At 47.3% G+C, this 20,713-nt stretch overlaps 1 protein-coding gene across 1 annotated transcript in view; it reads right to left on the bottom strand.

Annotated features, from left to right (window-relative positions):
* Positions 1-20,713, bottom strand: part of shank2b (SH3 and multiple ankyrin repeat domains 2b) — a 68,755-nt gene that overhangs the window by 3,888 nt on the left and 44,154 nt on the right. The window contains exons 14-20 of the mRNA XM_062547336.1: positions 20,075-20,157; positions 18,577-18,701; positions 8,459-8,594; positions 7,636-7,716; positions 4,063-4,187; positions 3,810-3,921; positions 1,294-3,679 (exon numbers count right to left, since the gene is read on the bottom strand). Coding sequence (XP_062403320.1) covers positions 1,294-3,679; positions 3,810-3,921; positions 4,063-4,187; positions 7,636-7,716; positions 8,459-8,594; positions 18,577-18,701; positions 20,075-20,157 — 3,048 coding nt within the window. The remainder of the gene's footprint in view (positions 1-1,293; positions 3,680-3,809; positions 3,922-4,062; positions 4,188-7,635; positions 7,717-8,458; positions 8,595-18,576; positions 18,702-20,074; positions 20,158-20,713) is intronic.

Raw genomic sequence — 20,713 nt, forward strand, 5'->3', positions numbered from 1 at the left:
TCTGTTAGAATTTGAAGAACAGACAGGTCCTCCCATCACACAGCGACATCTGCCTGTCCACAGGAAGTGCAGCTAAAGATATAGATGATTCCCCACCTCTAACACAGACCCATCCCTCAAAACCTGCTTCTACCAGCATGACTCTTCTCACCTCCTAATTCCTCACCCAAAATAAGCAGAGAGAAAGAGAGAGAGAGGGAAAGAGAGAGAGAGAGAGGGGGGGATAAGGAGAACATGACAAGAAAAAAAAAGAGAACAGTCTTTGCCAGAAGCTTCCTGTTCCCTTTCTGGCCCAGGTGTGCAGAGCTCGGTGTGGAGCTGAGCTGCACTATACTATGGCACTACAGCACTGAAGTGAGAGGACCGCCGCATGTCTGAGAAGCACACAACTCTACACAACCTCCGTCTCAATCCTCAAATACTCTTCATGGAGAGAGAGTGACTCGTCAAATTCCCTGAATAAACGTCTCGATTAAAACACACAAGCCCGCAGTGCAAACATTTGTGTCTGGCCATCTTGAACTAAACTGGCGTTGCCTGAGGTTTTTGGGGTTATTATCACGTTCCGTAAATAAACACTCAGCCATCCATAATAAATGAGGCTGCAGCTTCACTGGGGTCTCTGGCTGGGACTGAGCAAGGCTGTGTCTCCCTGATGCATCTCACTTTGTGGACACTGGATGGTTGTGTATCAGAACCACTGTGCAGGCTGAGAACATACGACAGGCTCTGGATTCTGACACACGCCGCGGCAGTGACGGAAGATGCGTCCACGTGAGTAACGGAAGGTGTGATTCAGCCAAACATATCATCCGCAGAATCATCTGTGTTGTTGGGGAGGGCAAATGCCTCTGAACTGTGCTGCTACACCCCCTCCCACACCCCTGCTGCACAACACAATGGTATGGTCCATGCTCATCAGACTGACGTAACTCATCTGCTCCTCAAGGCTCTTCTCATTATTAGGTTGCTAGGCAACCCCCTTTTTTCTTTCATGAGAAGAGCACACACACGCACGCACACACACACACACACACACACACACACACACACACACACACACGCACGCACGCACACACACACATACACACACACACACACACACACATGCACACACGCACACACGCGCACACACACACACACACACACACACACACATGCACACACGCACACACACGCATACACACACACACACACACACACACACACACACGCACACACACACTAAATCCAGGAGCCTACACACAGCCCTGCGCCACGCTGCGCTGCTGGAGTGTGTGCTGGAGATGTTACCTGCTCTCAAAGTGAGTCCTGGCCCCCGTAGGAGAGTCCAGCGGCTCCCCCGGCTTTGGCGCTTTGTCCTTGCTGGCGTGCTGCAGGCCGGCGTTGAGGTCAGCGGCGTGCGGGCTCTTCAGGTCGCCGGGGTCGCCCCAGAGCTTCGAGCTGCGCTGCGTGGGCGTCTTGGGGGGCTCCGGGGGCGCGGGGTTGGAGGGCGGAGGGGGGATGGAGCTGGGCACCCTGAAGGAACTCATGCTCTCCTCCTCTTTGTAAAGTGCATTCTTATTGAGGATGGGCTTGAGCTTGGGCTTGGACATGGCCGCCGGGGGCCGGTCCACCAAGAAAGCCTGTCCGTCTGCATAGACCGTGCACGTGTCCAGGGGCTCGCCGCCCTCCGACGACAGCGTGGAGATGCTGGACACGGTGGAGACCGTGCTGGTGGTCTCCAGCTGGGGGTCGCCGCTGCTGCGGCTGTCCACCTCGATGCCCGAGTCGGTGATGGGCTCGTAGGCGTCCATGGGCGGGAAGCTGGGCGGCGTGCAGTTGGTGAGCACGGCGGGCCGCTTGACCTCGGCCGAGAGCTGCGAGTAGAAGGGCGTGAGCGAGGAGCCGCGCGTGCCGTTGGCCTTCTGCTTGAGCAGCTGGGCCAGGCCCCTCTGGTCCTCGGGGATGTCGAAGCTGTTGGCGAACTCCAGCGGCGGGGGGAGCGGGTCGGTGAACGGGAACTCCTCGTCGATGTCCACCGACGCCAGGGGAGGGGGCGGGATGCCGAAGGGCAGCTTGACCGGCTCGTCCACGGAGCTGATGGTGATGATGGTCTTGCCGTGGGCCGCGTTGGCGGAGAGCGACTTGCCCATGCCGGGGTTGGCGGGGAGGGCCGGCTGGTTGGGGTCGCGCAGTTCGCCGGGGACGCTGTCCGAGCTGCCCTCCTCGCGCTCGCCGTCCGACAGGCTGCCGCCGTCCTTCTTGGTGCCGTCGCTGGTGTGCACCATCAGCAGGCCGGCGGACTTGTGCTGCGACGTGTCCACGATGTCGACGAGCATGTTCTTCTTCTCCTCCGGACGCTTCTCCTCCTTGCTGCTCAGGTGCAGGCCGTCCTGCATGCTGTACTTGGACTCCGTCTCGTACTTGGCCTCGGTCATCTGCCGGCGGAGGGCCGAGCGGCCGGGCCGGCCCATGGTGGCCGTGGCCGAGAAGCTGACGGCCACGTTGGAGCGCAGCTTGGTGTCGATGAACAGCGGCTTGTTGAGGTCGGCCTTGGCCAGCTCGCTCTTGAGCGGCAGCGGCTGGGACTGCTCGCGCATGGCACGGTCGCGCGCGGCTAGCGCCAGGGCCAGCGGGGAGTTGGGGTCCAGCGGCTTGCCGGTCACCGGGTGCACGTAGTTGCCTCCGCCCACGTTGTAGGTCTTGTTGGCGGGCAGGCTGATGGGGCTGTGGTGTCCGGTGCGCGTGTTGAGCACCTCGCGCACCACCGTGGGCTCGGGGCTGTTGAAGTCCGTCACGTTGCCGCCGCCGCCGCCGCCGCCGCCCGAGCCCCCGCCGCCCGAGCCCCCGCCGCGCTGAGGGATGCTGAGGAGCGAGGCGGGCGGGGCCATGAGGCGGCGCAGGCGCTCGTCGCTGCTGAACATGCCCTCGTCGATGGACTTGGAGTGGCGCAGGCGCGGCGCGGGGCTCGGCGAGGGCGAGTCGTTGTCGTCCGCCAGGTCCGTGGAGCGGAAGGACGGCGCGTTGCGGTGGATCTCCAGCCGCTTCTCGCGCCGGTGCACCATGGCCGTGGCGAAGGGGTTGCTGGGGCCCAGGTCGTCGGGCCGCAGCTGGCCCGGGTGCTCCTGCGAGCCCGTCTCGATCTCCATGCTGCTGCCCTGGCTGCTCTTGCCGCTGCTGCTGGTGGACGGCTCCTTGATGATGATGGTGGGGATGGAGATGGTGGTCTTCTCCGGGCTGTCCTCCACGTTGGGCTGCTTCACCAGCATGCCCTTCCGCCGCATGGGCTTGTTCGGCGCGAACAGGCTGGCGTGGTGCTTGCCCATGTCCGAGTAGGGGTTCTCGGGCACCAGGGCTCGCCTCATGACCAGGCTCTGCTGCGCCGTGGGGCCCGAGTGGTTGAAGTCCCCCGTCTGGAAGTGCTCTGGACTGTCCCTGTAGAAGGGGCCCTGCTCCCGCCACACGTCTCCTCTCTCGGGGGCCGTGCTGTTGGAGGCCGGGCCCTTGCCGAAGCCGGCCCGGATGGTGCCGTAGACCCGGTTGGGGGTGGGGGGGTTGTTGCCGCCGTTGTACGGAGGGGACGGCGGGGAGATGGCTGGCGGAGGCGGGATGTCCTCCGACGTGTCCGGCATAGAAAGGCTTCTGGTAAACTTCAGCACTGGAGGCGTCAGGAACTGCTTCTCCTCCTCGGTCACACCTGAGCGCCACACAACAGAGCAATTAGCACCAGCGTGGAACACAAGGAGGAAAACAAACACTCTAACCCAAATGGTGAGCCCACACTGTGTAATGGAATGGTGCTTGTGCTTCCTCCGTACTGTACGCACCTATGGATGTCTGTCGCCTCATAGTAGCTCTGGGCACGTCCAGGTAGCCTGCTCTGGGACTTCCAGGCACTGGAGGGGAGTCAACTGCCACATCCTGGCTATTGCACAAAGACTGGAGCCCGCAAGATCAACACAAACACAATGGTCAGTGCTGTCATGACTTTTCACATTATTCTGAGAGAAATTCACTTTGAAAGCACCAGTGCATTCCTTTGATAGTTTTATATGTTTATATGCTTACTCTTTGGCTTACATTCATCTCAGGGGCCACAGCAAAGCATCTGCTGGTTGGCCTTGGCTTGACCGCAGCGACCCTTGTGTCCATGGTTGAATTATCCCACGGGGGCTTCTGAGTGGGTATTATTTCATCCACCTTATCTGGAAAATAAAGGTTGCATTTCCTAATCTGAATAACATGCCTCTTTGTTACCATTTGACCATTTTAAATCTGGCAAGCCAATGACCTTTCAAAGGATCCTTTGAAAAAGAAGTCAAACTCGAGCAAGGGAGGGGAACAGAGATAATGACATTGACACTGGTCAAGGTCAAAGCCGTGCAAGCTCTTTTTCTGACTGGATCAGAAGATGCCTAGATTCTCAGCCACCACTGCACAACATGCTAGCGTTGCTTTAAAGAAAGCTTCCCATGCATTGGGACGATTACTTAGTGTGACTTGAAACACAATCCTCTTCTTCAGACCCTCAATATTAGAAGGCTGAGCATCTATACAGAAATGGGGGAGAAGGAAGTTCAGTGCCTGACATTGACATCTGTCCAACAAGACATCCAGTCCAACTGACAGTTCACAACGACTAGTCCTGGCAACTTTCAAAACTGGTTCTGGTATGGCAGTGGATTTGGGTGGAGATCAAAATGCAACGGATGAATGTCTGCATCGACTAAGGGTCTACGACGGGTCTACTAACTCATTCAGCAAGCTTTATTGGACACAGAGACAGGGACATGTATCACTCTAAAGTACTATTAAAAGCATCTGCAATTATACACAAGACAACACAACCCAGTACTATGTGTGCTGCAGCTTGTCTAGGTTTCGGAGAAAGTCTTGAGTCCATTGTAGAAAAAGATGGCAAAACAAATTACCCTTCTTCAAGGTCCAATGCCTTGATAGATTCAAGTTTTTTTGTGTGAGAAGCTTTGGCTACTCACTGCAAATATGACATTACATTTTTTTTGCAGGTGAATTGTTGCTATATTAAACAGTATTGCCATGGTAACAGCTTGTTTCTCAGTCATTTAAAGCAGTGGAGGGCACTTGTGTGATAATAGATAGAAAGTTTTCCATCTCTGACAGGAAATAATCTCTTTATAATGTATATCCCATGGCACAAGACCAATTCCCCTCTCAGTCCTGAATAATGAACAGCAATTAACGCTCTAAGAATCAAATGTGAATATTTCTCCATAGTGAAATGTAAAAATGAACCCTGGCAGACATTTTCTTTTCAAAAGTTATATAATCCCTATTTCAAATGAGGGCATACAGTAGCTCACTAGGAATAATGCACGTGAGTGGTAGTCCAATCTTTAAAACTCTGTTAAATGTGCAATTGTTAAAAGCAGAGAGGAGAGCTGTGTGAGCAAGTTCAAGAGTGCCATAGTCAGGGTCCAACTATGCAAATAATTGAATGGCATGAGTAGGGGCTGACTGTTCAAGCAGAGTGCCAGAGTAGGACTGCACATGTAAGGTACAGCGTGGCCTTTGCTCAGACGTATGTGAGGAATCATAAAGGCTGCACTAATGAGCCAAGGGAATTCACAGAATGTGAGGAATAGGGAGACGCCATCCTCATTAAATCCCCAACAGCACTAAGGGAACAGCACTGACAACTGGTGAAGAGGACATACTGTATACAAGACCATCTCGCTCTCCATAAAGTATTAACCTCAGCTAAGCTACATCTGCTATATATAGCTCTTTATTCACAGTGCTAGACACTAGTGGATGTCTTCATTTCGCTGAGGACCGGCGATAGGTGGAAGGCAGTCGTCCATTTACTGTACGGCACTATACAGAGTATTTGCATATCGCACTTATGTTTAACATTTTAACGTGTGGGTGAGTATTTAGCGAAAAAAGGAAAAAACATGTATAGAGGTTCAGAAAAGCCGATGATGTCCTTAAGAATGTGCCAGTGGGGTTTAATGGGCATGAGATGAGTAAAGCAGCGAGTGAACCTCATGAAGTACTGTCCACCCATGTCAGTACACGTAAGTGAGGACACAACGCTGAACACTAGACTGACTCAAAGAACATATTAATCTGTGGATTATATGCTGAGTTTGAAGTTTAAATGAAACCAGATCCATCATTCAGTAGTACCCATCGATAATATATAGAGTGCGACTGTTAAATTATTATTTATAGTTTACGGTATGAAACATGCCTATCAAACTTACCACCCCTCTTTTTCCTCAAAGTGGCTTGAACATAAGAGAACATTTACATTTTAAATGATTACAGACAAATAAAATACAGTTTATACATTAAAAATTATGAAGGTAATTCCCATATTTCGTATTATTGCTACCCAAAATGTATACCCTTTATATAATGGAATCCCCTCAATATTATCCCCCAAGGACTTAAACTACTAGCCTAAATGTTTCATCATCAGAAATCTTTGACATACGGGCCAATTGTGCTCAAAGGACATCAATGGAATCTATTTCTCCAATGGGAAATAATCGCAGTGAATGAATAATTGCAGATTATGTTTAGATTAGATTTATGGACAACCATATTGAAACAACTCTTAAAGCAATCCATTAACAACCAGGAAAGCCGCTCCTACAAATGAATGTGTTTTATGACCAGTGGCTGGGCCTAATAAAAGGCCCATCTGTTCCACGGCCTGATCTCTCATTAGTTTTACCTATTTAAATGTCAGGCTGATGGGTGCTGGGAGAGGACCATACAACCCAAAGGTCATCTCAGGTAGAATGTCACCGCTGATGAGAGATGAGCAGCCCTGTTTAACGGCTATAGTGTGCACTTCGAAACGACTGCGAGTTTATAAGTCTGTTTCTTTGTTAAGTCCTAGACTATAGTGATGTTAGAATGCATTGTGAAGGATTGTAATATACAGTACTGCAACTTTAGCTAAGGACAAATCAATGTGAACAATGACTGTGTGATAAACGACATATGGCAAAGCAAACATACATCATGATTCATGACAATGGCCAAAGCTGCAAAATACACACAAACAGAGACAGATAGGAATAATATACAGAAGGACTTACCACCTTGCTCAACTATTGAGGCACATAGGGGGATAGAAAAGACAGCCATTACAAGGTGTTATTGATGAGTATAAAGTAGCCATTTTCTATTGTTGTCATAATTAATTAATAATTAATAATACTTGCCATTGCCTTTTCCTAAAATAAGTGGGACATGAGATATTTTATCATGCTGGCCTATGATTTGGGACAGTTTCATATGCTAATGACCAATGATATGATTTCCATGTCCATATAAGAGATCTGTAATGTGTTCATGCTATGGACATTAAGTTAGTATGCTTTATGACCTAGGAGACCCCAAAGGTAATGTTTTTGACAGAGAGCCGCAATGCTACCTTCCCTGGAATCACAAGCCAGATTTAAACACTCAAGGACAAGGAATGTTAGGAGGAACAGCAGCATGGACCACTGAGCCCATATTTGGGTTACAGTAATGTATGCTTCGGAGTGACCCAAACCTGCTGTTTCCCCAACACACCCAATCAAGAGGGCACGTGAACAGTGCCCAGTGCCCCAGGTCCCAGCAGGTGTGTGGACATGCTCTCCGACTGCTTACCCATGTCTTCCAGTTCAGAGGTCATGGACTTAGACCGCATGGAGAGTGCCGTGGAGGGAGCCCTCCTGGGAGGTGGGGGCACTAGAGAGTAAGATCACAGAGATAGCGTGGGAGAGAGAGAGAGGGGGAAAGAGGGAGGAAGAGGGAGAGAGAGGGAGGAAGAGAGAGGGAGGAAGAGGGAGAGAGAGGGGGGAAGAGGGAGAGAGAGGGAGGGAGAGGGAGGGGGAGAGGGGAAAAGAAAGAGAGAGAGAGATAGAGGGAGGGGGAGAGGGGAAGGAGAGAGAGAGAGAGAGAGAGAGAGAGAGAGAGATGGGGCTGCCCATGAACCAGCTTTTCTCTCAAAATAAACAACACAATGGCTGCATGGCTACATTTAGGTTGCAGCGGTACCCAATGCTGTGGTATATTGTGGTATAAAAAATCCACAGCTATCATACGGTGTACATTTGCTTACTACCAATTACCGTTGCAACCCTACAACCCTACATCCCATGCAGCTATTTCAGTTTGCCAAAAAGGAACCTTTGGATGTTCTGCTCTTCCACGTTTGCCAAACTGAGCGTAGACATCTACATCTTTAGTGTAGGGTAAAAGATGTCTGCGTAGATTAGTCCGAGGTGTTAGTGGCATATGAGTAGTGTTAGTGTCAGCATGAACAGGCTGCAGTGAGATCCTTCTGAATCAAGTGCTGTTAATATGTGAGGTGGCATGTTTGATCCATCACCTGTGTTTACAGGCATTTCTCATCTTACCTGGCAGCGGATGCAGACTCCAGACACCATAGAGGCACGATTAAAAGCACAAACTCGTTTTTTCTGTGTACCTTTTTTCCTGGCCGTGTCATCTGGGTCCAGATTCCTGCTGACCGTCACCACTTTGATGATCAGGTGGTTGGTGCCGTGCCGAATCATGTTGACCACCTGCTTGTGGCCCACCTTGACCACGTTCTCCTGGTTCACCTGCGCCACACACACACACACACACAAGAAGACCAGAGAGGCCGGCGTCACACTCCGCACACACGCGTCGCACATGAGAGCAGCTCGGACAAAGCGGTCGCGTGCCGCTGGCAGCCGGACCAGAGCGGGCCTGGTGGGCAGGAGATGAGAGGGGCGCCCCAACTGTTGCTGCGCTCGCCAGAGTCGCCACTTCCCCGTCATCTCCAGCCCATGAGCGGCACCACCACCGCGTGGTCCTAAAGACGCCGGTTATGGCCCCGCAATCACAGAAATGGAAAATTCTGCACTAATGGAGTCCCCCCCCCCCCCCCTTGCAAAAGGTTATTACCCATTCTGCAATTACTTCAAATGGACGGAGGACGCTGGCTCCTGCTACTGATAGATTCTCTGTATTCTCGTGAGAAGAGGGACGCACAGACTGGAGATCTACTGTAGATCTGCAGTAGATCTGATGGTAGATGCCCTCTACCATCCTTATGGAATAGCAGCCTCCCTGGGAGAGGCCTTACAGTAGACGAGAGGGATTCATCTATTAGTGTCACTCATGATCCTCTGCACCGTTAAATCATATCATTAGATAATGTCACAACGTTTGGAGTCTGACAGCCACATCTAGTTTCACACAATACTAGAGGCTTTTGTCACCAAAGACGCCAGTAACAAAGCACGTGGATGTTTGAGCAAACATTGCACTACTGGTAGATATTGGTCACTCAACTCCAAAAGGCATTCACTAGCCATTGTCAAAAGTGGGATGCAGAAATCCAGTAAGGCTATATGCGATTGCAGCTGACTCGTGGAGATGACAGAGAGGATACAGTATGTGAAGGGAGCAAGGAACAGAAAAAGAAGCAGAGTGAAGCCTCTAGATTCTATCTGTAGGATTCCATGAGTAATCACAGGTATCCTTGGAAACCACATACCTAAAAGATGTATCTAGGGGATTTCAACATTCTTGTGTGAGTGAGAGTGAGACAATGCAAGGAAGGCTTATACTGTTACTGCTCTAGCTATACTTAAATCTACAGTCATGACTAACTGTTTCAAACATGACTGCAAACAAGATCAGGCTAAGCACACAAGTCCTGATTTACATCAACACACACACATAGTGCTTCATATACCAAACAGCAGGCTTCCATAAAGAACAATATCTGTAGCTAATGTCAATGCGTTGGTCCTTGAATCACTAACATGACAAGAAGTCATTAAGCCAATAAAAAGCCTCTTATTTTCTCCTTTAATATTAAAACTCCGAGCATGAGCAGTGAGCTCCGCGCTCAAGAGCAGTGATGCGATTTGCGCTCGTTTAGGAAGCGTGCTGAGCAGATGCTGATAAGCGCACGAGGGAGCAACGAGGACGCGTCTCACTGATGCGCCCTTATCGGCCGCTAATCTCATTAGCCACTGGACTCCACTTCCTCTGTGGGTACTGGGGGACCTCCATGCCAGCACAGCCACACTGGACCGAGACGACCGCTGAAAATGGACTTAGCAACTCTAGGATATTGAATTTAATGATTGAATGCACTTTGTTACTAATCTTCCTTGTTATTTTAAGTCTTGTTATTATGACTAATGACCTTTTATGCTGAGCAGGCCACATGGTGGATTAAACTGTTAAACACTAACAAGCGACATGTTTAAACTGATCAGATCAGTTAGTTGTGCTCTGGTTATTTTTGGTCTCGCAGTCACAAGTCACAAACACCCTGTGAGCAAGCCAGAGCATTTCCAAGTGCATTTTTCCTCTGTCCCATCTTTAGAAAGTAGCTTGTCAGTGTTGCTTGTGTGTGAAAGTCAGCAAAAGCTTTCATATTTCATGAAATATGATTTTGAGTCACTTCTGGTCACTTCCAGCAGAATAAAGATGTGCATTGCAGCAAGCAGAAGCAAACACACACACACACACACACACACACACACACATGCACACACACACACACACACACACACACACACACACACACACACACACACACACACACACACACACACACACACACACACACACACACACACACACACACACACACACACACACACTCACACACACACACACAGACACACACACACACACCATTATGTAACAGTGTCTCTCCATTTTCAGCCTTATTGTTACATAATGCCACTCAGTGAACTGGGAGACCCCTCCAGGTACCCCTGACAGAAGAAGCAGAAGTGATTCACTTAGGCCAATAGGATGGCAACAATATGACTGTGACTGAGAACACACACACACACGCACACACACACAAAGAATTCACTTTTGTCTATAAAATTACTGCAAGACAAGCAGATAAAAATCAGGCTTCACAAACAGATCCAACCAATAGTGTGGAGCCAGACTGGTTTTAAAAAGCTAAGAGCTAAAAACACCACGAGGATACACTTGAATACAAGGGAGATCATACAAGAAGCCAAGAGCTTGTCCACAGCTTCATGCTGGCGTACGTTTGAGTACTGTACGTCCCATTAGCCGAAGAACAACTGGAGCAATCCATTCAAATGTACGTAATCCTACACAGGAAGGAAGGAGTACCTGCAACTCTGAGAGTGAGTCACCATGAGCAATCAAATCACTTTTTAGAGTCTTACGAAAACAAAGATGCTCCATGTAAATATTATAACTACAGAGCTACAACGTTATCCCAACAAACACTTCCTCAGGATTTATCAGCATGTTGCCGTTTTCAATCTTAAGAAAAAGAAAAAAAAAAGAATCCATTCAATTTCACTTTGCCCGAGTCTATTCAGCCTACATTACACTGCATTTCACACAAAGTGTTGTTTTTTTTGTAACTGTCTTTGTTTGTTGTAAGAAACAGGATATCAACAGAGACAAAATGATCAAGAACGCTTTTAATATCCATCTAGCAATTTCAGAAAAATAAAAACTAATCGCTTTCTCGAAGCTAGCCTCCCTGCGCTGAGCTGAGATAGGACTATGAAGTCAGCCAGGGCTCTGTGAACATCAGCCTCACAGAGAAGGTTAACGGAGGTCAATTTCACAGTCCCTCTGAAACCATATCATCCAAATGGAATCACTCCTCTCTCCTCTCCGAGGAGCACTGAGCTCTTTTGTCTTGGTGGAGGGCTAATTATAAAAGAGAACAGAGGATGTGTTCGGCGAGAGATTCCACACAACCTCTCTCCACTCCACGGGCCTTTTTTCTCTTCCGAGTGGCCTGCATTAGCGTGTCCTCAAAGCAGCCGTATCTGCATGAGTCCCACCTCCAGCTCTGCTCCCAGATGGTGAGGTCCTTGGGTGAAGAACGAGATCTACCATTTGAGAGGCATTATGGGGGGTACCATGGAGGCCTATTATGCCATGAATTCACCCCACAAGTAACTGCTTTGCCCTAGTGAATCAGTGGGAATAAACACAGATTTGCATGCACATCTGTGCCTAACAGGGTTTCCCAATGGGACTGATTTAGTATGGGGTGATGAATTTATAAAAGAACCTGAATTTGTACAACTTTTACCTAACGCCTTTTACACAGTTATGTAAGGGCATGCAACTGATCTGACTAACTGGTAAACACGATTTCTCGAATCAACATGCAATGTGCGTCTTCTTTGGAACTGAGTTTGATTTTATAGAGATGAAATCACTTTGATCTCGCAATAATTAGGCAACTAATTACTTAATTATCAATTAAGATCATCACAGATTGCATGTGTGTGTGTATGTGAGTGAGTGAGTGAGTGAGAGAGAGACAGAGTGAATGAGAGCTAGAGAGAGCATGTTATAGAAGGCAGTTTGTTTACACTGAAGCCCAGTGCTATGCTCTTGGACATTGGTCCAGCAGCTCAGCTGTCTCTTTTTCATCAGAGTACACCAGCACAATGGGTTGGTGGTTGCTAGGTGACCAATGCTCCATGTTAGCACACAGAGAGCCGAAGAGAGGGGTCACGAGAGCTAAACCAACTCAACTTGTTTTGGGTGTGAACACCACAAGCTTACAGTCCAACAACAACTTGACATAATGACTGATGTGAAACAAACGAGTACGAGGTATGCAACTTGAAACAACTACAACAAGCACTAAAATCATCATTCATCAATCATTGAATGATTAAACATGGCTACAATGGCAAAGAGTTCAAGAACATTCCTATTGGTCTTGCAGTACTGGCCTCCTGTGTACTGTACATCTCACAGGTGCAGCAAGGTAAGCATTATTAGAACACAGCTGCAGCCGTTACGAGAAAAACCTCAGCAGCAGAACTTTCAACATACTACTGTACAACACTCAACACAAACCACACACCACAAGACAGACAACAAGAAGAAAATGCTCAAATAAAAGTTGCACATGACATTATCAATACATAAAAGCATCTGAGATGATTATATCTAGAGATGTTATCTTGTGTGCAAGTGACTGCAAGTTACACCAACTAGGCTAACTACTATGGCTAACTACGTAAGCAGTTCCAACAATGGAAGTACTGTACATGACACATGAAAGAACAACCCTGAATGGAGGTGCAGTAGCCTACTTAACACACACAAAGTCTGCACCAGATCTGGTACAAATGGTCATGTAACTAGTTGCTACAGTATAACTAAAAGATTTCAATGGGTTTCTTAAAAAGTTTCAATCACATACCAATAGTTCACATAAAATTTGTTCAGAACTCAAATGGCTCCTGAAAATACAGGACATGTTGTAAGCCAGTCTTACAGCACTTATAATATCCATAATGCTTTTTTTTTTTTTTTTAAAGACTATTTTTTGGGCTTTTATGCCTTTATTTGGACAGGACAGTAGAGAGAATGACAGGAAGTGAGTGGGAGAGAGTCGGGGTGGGATCTGGAAAGGACCACGGGGCGGGAATCGAACCCGGGTCGCCAGCGTACGGTGCAGGTGCCCCAGCCAGTTGCGCCACTGCCGGGGCCTCCATAATGCATTTTGATTCAAAGGCTGTGACATCAGTCCTTAAGGATGCATAACTTCTGCAAACTTCTGTCCAAATCTGACCTGATGCCACTGACTGAAGAACCGTTATTTTAAGCCTGCTCGGATGACTCATAGCAGTGGAATGACATCATTTAGCTGTTTTTGTCTCTTCTGACTCAGTAGTGCTCAAAATATCAACACATAACATAAAGTAGCTGTAAGGTACATTGTTGTTGTTGATACTGTGTGTGCCTGCATGGCCCATCTACCCAGTCTAACTAAATGGCACTTTACTTCAGTACAGGCCGAGCGTTCAGAGGACAAAGCAAATGCCACAGAATGCCCCTTACCTTCATATGCCATCACGCTCCCCAGGGGGGACTCTACTCCATGACACTGACTACATCTCCCACAAATCAGCACAAACATTCTACATTTCAATCCTTTCAAATGAGCAAATGAGCAGAACAGAGAACACAGCCATTTGCTATATCTCTACGGCAACATGCCATCTCATGCTACGTCAGCAACTGAAGGGTGGCCTGTATCTGCAGACACACAGCATCAAGACTGGTGTAAAATGGCCGGTACAAAAATCATTATTTGCATTGAAGGGATGTTGGTAAGAACCTTGTACTGTATGTCCTTGTCAGTAACACACAGGACATTTCCATCAGGTTCTCGTGAGAGTTTTTGGAGCAAGGGCAGACCGGAGGGCCAGTTTTCTCATCTCAGCCACACAGTGTGTTGGCTGTGCAGGGCAGGCCCTCGCAAGGGTGCGCCCCAAGTAGGTTGCATCGCTCATGGAACAGGTTTTGTGACAGGTTGTGTGGTGGTGTGGTTATTAGGCCATGAGGAACCTCCTGGGCATGTCATGGAGCTCGCTGCCCCCTCCACACATAACAAAGCCGTCACAACCACTAAAGGGAACAAAGCGGAAGACTTGCAGATAGAGCCTTATTCACATATACTGTAATAAAAATATCATGTCAACAACAAGGCTGAGCGACCTGACGCCAGCGTTTAACCATTCCAGACTTGTAGCCGTATTAAGGGGTGTTCACACCAAGAATTATGACTATAATGATAACGACAAAAAAGTACCGATCTAGTTAATGTTCACGCATAAACTACAATAAATCATATCATTGGAGATCACTTCCAGAGCGATTTGGAGAACGCTAAAAAGTTGGCGGCCAATCAGAATCCATCTAATTTTAGACATTACATTGATCAACACAAGGAGAGATGTTGCTCATCGCTGGCCAGTGTGGACGCTCATATAGTCACAGTTATAATCATTGTTACTGTTCCAGGTGTGGACGCTCATATAGTCACAGTTAGAGTTATCTTTACTGTTCCTGGTGTGAACGACCCTAATAGGGACCGTAAACACGTGTGTCCGGCACCTTCTCAATGATCTCTGGGCAGAGTGGACAGTGTTCCCTCCAGTCCTACCATTCACAGCTCGCTATGTCATGAGAGGATGTATTGTATCCCTGTTGACTTGGGAACTAAGTGTGACAAAGGGATTTTTAAGGCCAACTCTGTAATATGTTCCCAACGTACAGAAATGGGGTGATGACACATGAGATATATCGCTCTATTACTACATTGTATATTTTAAACAAACTGCCTGATAAGATTTTTTTGTCTCTGAAATATGAAGGCAAACTACTGTAAGTACTGGCGATATCAATATACAGTAGAATAGCTGACATCAGCTTGCTTCGTTGCGCTTTTCTATTCAGACAAGGTAGATATGCAAAAACCCAGAGCTGTCTTCTAATTGGAAGGGTCAGAAGTGGCACGAGCGAAGAATGACAAAAGAGGTGGGGGGTGGAGGGGTGGAGGGGAGGATAATGCAGAGAAGGAAGGAACAGACGTAGAGGACTAGAATGAGAGAAAGTAAGTATGCGTATAGACAGCACAGCAGGAAATACAGAAGAAAAAAAAAACGTTGACATAAAAAATCAGATGAGAAGGCAGAGACACAAATACAGTACTGGATGCCCACACACAGTGGCTGGTGGGAGGAGATGTATTTTCAGTATGCCCAGTGCCCAGTGCTTACTTCAGTTCCTCTCTGCTCGACTGCTAACGCTGTTCAGACCAGGACGACTGGAACGGAAGAGACGAGCCTTTAAACTGAGGGGCCATGCTGGGTCAAAAGAACCAACTAACGGGGCCTAACCAAAACTATGCAAATTCAATTTCATGTATCGATACAAAAAGACGACCATTACTGTAAGTCTGAAGGCTAATACGGTAGTTACATAATATGTGGTGCACTAAAGACTGCAATGGTTATGTCTTCATGACAACTTTACAGAATTGGGTTTTATAATCAGAGCCCAAATAGCAGTTCCTAGTACTGTTTCAAATACACTTAAAAAGAACAGAACATATATACATTAACAAGAGGTCACTATCAAATTTCCTCCTCTGTTTACATTGCGTTTGGGCTGAAGCCCAGCTTCCCTGGCAGAATGTTGGGGGAGGTAGATCTCAAAACATCAATCAATCACTCTAGAAAGCCTTAGTGAAACAGCGCGACTCCCCACTGAAAACTCACAGTGGAGGCCCAATCACCCTCCCTTGGGCCCCTGGCCCGTCAATAACATTGACTGAACAATAAAGCCCTGATTACTGCTTGCAAGGTCATCAGAGAGGCTGAGAGTGACTGAGCACAAAAATATGGGCCTAACTTCCTTGATGGACAGGCCCAGATGCAACTTCATATTCCACTTGTTCACAAGTATACACCTAATAAAACAAGAGTGTGAAGCCAAATTGCAAATCAAAGCCAGTATATCCCCTCTAGTCTAAAGTAGGCTATACTGTTATCAGTGACTCCTGGGCCCCTTCTAACAAAAGCAGCAAGTCATGATATTCAGCCCACTAAACTTCTGGGTTAGAGGAAGTAACAAAGCATAATAATAACTTACTGTATGCTACACACTAACTTACTTTACATACTGTCAGAGGAGACACAATGAGATTGCTTTGTGCAATCTCTGACAAGGGCCATTTGGTCCATATATCAAGGGTAGTTCAAAGGACATAAGCAGCATCAACATTAGGAAACATGAAAACACAACAGTGGAGGTGACGCCAGAGAAACTGAGTCAAAACAGAAAAGAAAAAAACATTTCATCACTACTACCACATGCCAAGCCTTTCCTGTACATCTACAAAACATATGCCGGCAATCATAACTCCCTTCTCTGAAAACCTTCTTTTCAACCATCCCAACAAGGCACACTAATCTGGCCCATTCATTCTAACAGTGTAAGGACCCCTGCTTGTACAAACGCTTTAATGTGTACAGTGTCTTAAACATTCCCACAGAACACAAGATTCCACATAGCCGCTCTGAGTCTCATTACTTTGTCATAATTCAACCCTGGCTTTGCTGTCGGCCGCCTATGAAAACTTGCAGACTCTTCAATTATCACACGCGGCAAATAATTCATGAGGGGTTTGCATGCAGCGCGGATAAAGACGCTCCCCTCGTCCCACGGCTGCCTCCTCCCACCTGTTCCTGCTGCTGAGATGCAAGAGTGGATTGCGGACATGAAGCTTTTATGCAACACGGGTACATTCCACATGCAAAATGTATTTGTTTTGCTGCTGTGGAGCCTCGGTGCTAGACATGGGCTGGCTTGGCTAGCGGCTCATAGTCACCCCTCCACACAGCCCTCTGGTGCATCAAAGGGCTGTTTGAAATGGAGCATCGAGGCTTTTACGTTTCTCCTTTCCTTTCCTTTCCTTTCAAACAAAAAAGATTCACAGCTTTCACAGCCATCCAAAGAGCTGGACTTGTGCAAGATCTACTAATATGTCTTCACTCTTGTTACGTAAGTTCTGTACAGTCTGACACGGTTTTGCTTGCTGTCCTGATAAAATAAGTATACTTTAGAGGAGGTACAAGAGAGAGAGAGAATAAAAGAAAGAACAAAAGAAAGATAGAAAGAAAAAAGGAAAGAGAGAAATATATACATTTTTACAAATATACCATTTTACATACTATGTATAGTCCACTCACAACATTACTTACAGTGAGTGGACAAATGTCAACTCCCACAGTCCGAGACACAATCAAGCCCCAAACCAAAACATCTTTTAAAAACACACAGTGTACAGATAAAGCAAGTACGTTCTGAAGAGACCCTCACTGCACTTAGAGAGGAGGCCAACATTAGCACTCAGGGGGACCAAAGAGCAACTCAATGTCATTTGATTCTATCTGGAGAATAACAACATCCTAAACGATTCCCAGTAAGCGTGAGGAAACACACCACCCATGCTCCCTTCATCCACCTCGCTGTGTGAAACATCACTACGTGACAAATGGACTCATCATCGAAACGTACTCATCATCATCATCATCATCATCAACATCAACACTACGATGTCATTTCTAAGTGACGAGTGAGCCTGTTGCGTGTGGATCTGTGTGGTTGACAGACTTAACCCCGCGGCTCCCAAAGTGTGGGGTAGGAACCCCAAAGGAGGTGTGGAGTTACAACAAGAGTGGCGCTGGAGAAAAGTGCAATAAGAAACCAAAGCAACAAACTACTTGTCAAGTAGGTCAGTGCTTAGTATAGCATACACTACTGTATAGTACATATAGCAGAGATTAATATAGGACATAGCATAGCACAGTGCCTAGATATAACATTTGGTGATAACTTTACAGCCCAATTTGCATATCGACTAAACATACCCTTTACCCTATATAGTAGAAGTCTTGTCTTATAGCTTAATACAACAAACATTTGCCAACATGAACCAATCCAAAAAATGGGATGACACATGGTTAATCACAAAAACATATCTGAGCCATCTCTGAAACATCTCTGATCAAATAAAATTAAGAAATGTTTTACTACTACTAATCAAATATTTCAGTAATTAAACTATTCAAATGTATTTTTTTTTTCTCAATGTCAAACTAGTGCCTGCCGTGTTACTGTAAGTCTAGAAAGGAACCACTGGGGATCAATAAAGTATCTATCTATCTATCTATCTATCTGACGCAGCCCAGAAGAGTGACCACACAGCCTTACCTCAATGAGGAAGTCTCCGGTGCGCAGTCCGGCCTGCCAGGCCACCCCGCCCTCGTCCACAGACTCCAGGTACTGCAGGGCAGGGAAGGCTGGGGTCGGCGTGAACTCCTCGATGGGGGTATCAGCTGAGGAGCAGAAGGCACCATGACAAGAGCCCAGGCAAAGAAAACCACACTGTCAGTCACACTGTACAGAAGGAGGATGTACAGATAGAGAGAGAGCACTCTGGACCAAAGACAGGGCTACGTTACGTTACCCAAAAGGGCTGTGTTAAATGACAGTGGCCAGTGTACACTCTCTTTCTTATACAATCTCTTTCTCTCTCTTTCTCTCTCTCTCTCTCTCTCTATATATATATATATATATATTATGCTCAGTTCTCTCTCTATATATGTACTGTATATATAAAACTAAAACTCTCTCAGTTCTAAAGTGGCACAACAGTACATTTGATAAATGCAGCCTGGAACAGTTACACAGTCATGGTACAGACACAGCACAACGGCTCTCTTAATGAGTCAACAACAGACAAGTCCAACATCACAGCAGCTGAGCAGCTGAGCTGCGTTATGAGGGCATTCTGTGGCACGAGATGAGTGGACGACGAGGACATGTTTAATGATGTGGGGGGGGGGGGGGGCACATGCACAGCACAGAGGAGCATATGGAGCACCGGCGGCCCGGCCCGCTCAGAGAGGAGGATCTGAGAGTCCAGTGCGCGCGGCGCCACAGCTGCACCTCCACTGAGTGCAGGCGAGAGCAGGGCATCACTGCACCCCAGCACCCCAGCGCACTGTGCCTCAGCTCAGCCTCAGCCTCTGCTGCTCAGCGCAAAGGACTGGACTTGGGTGGTGTGACTGAGGGTGGTGGTGAAAACAAGTTCTAGCACATGTACTGTAGGTGCACACAGTATGTGCAAATGAACATTTACGACGGATGTGTGAGACATGGACAGTGCTATGTCATGCTCTGGGCTTGTCACAGTAACTTAGCGACTCAAGCGGTCATCTACACGGCTGTCAAACAGGGTAAAAGCCAAGCAGTGCTTCTGGGCAAACTCTGAACAGGCTGGGTATCAAGCTTCCGCTTCATTTGAGAACTTTACCCACTTGACAAATTAAACAAGTATTTGGATGCATATGCATTTGCTGTTTTGTTAGTTTATTTGTTTTGTGAACTTCATTTTTTTTTTCAAGGGTAGGCTATTCTAAGAGTCAATGCACCAGTGCATTCACTGTATGCAGTGGGTACAGTGAATATTACATGCAGTGTTTTGTTTTCTGAGGAACCATAATACTGCAAGTGTAAATCTAAGGACCAGCAACTTTTTTCTTCACTACAGTTGTACACCATTGGAGGGGTGTGGGGATAAACAAGGCTAATAGAATTGGCCTGTCTTAAGACAACTTTGATCATTTAAAGCGAGATGACAGGGAACACACAACGGTGAGGGAAGCATGAAGATGGGGAGGCAGAAACAATTGGGTCCAGCTCCTACCTTTCGCCCCTCGTAGCACAAACCCGAATCCCTCATTATCCTTCTTCTGCAGCACTACCGTCTTTTCGTCAATAACGCAGTCGCTGTGGAGAAAATTCCGCGCATAACGACCGTTATTACATCCTATCATTCTCATCATCGCAACAGCTGTTCGCCCGGAGTGATGTTTCATCATGACAGGCGTCGGCTGTCCTCGCGGCATGATCTATACAGAACGATGCGATGTTGCTAAACTGCACCATCGGCGATTACTTCCAGAGAATAATACCACATTTGCTGTCGGAGGAGCAGCAGCGCGATAAGGCGAGGGCCAGGGCAAACGACAGAAACGCAAAAACCAAACAAACATCACCAACATATAGAGGATGAAATCCACGCGAGAAAGACATGAGATGCTACAGAATCTTTGCGGGTAAACCGGCTTTAGGGAGCAGAGAGCGAAGACGAGAGATAGAGAGAGAGAGAGAGAGAGAGGGAGAGAGAGAGAGGAAGAGAGTTACTGTAGGGGCGGACAGTAAGTGAATGCATGAATGAAAACGAATTTTGACAGACGTGTAGGGAAAAAAGACAGAGAGGAATGTAGTAAAAAGAATACCAGGAAAAGACCATTACGCGCAGTGTTTGGCACTATAAAAAGCA

The sequence above is a fragment of the Sardina pilchardus genome, chromosome 10 (genome assembly GCF_963854185.1).
Source record: "Sardina pilchardus chromosome 10, fSarPil1.1, whole genome shotgun sequence".
In the NCBI taxonomy this organism is placed as follows: Eukaryota; Metazoa; Chordata; class Actinopteri; order Clupeiformes; family Clupeidae; genus Sardina; species Sardina pilchardus.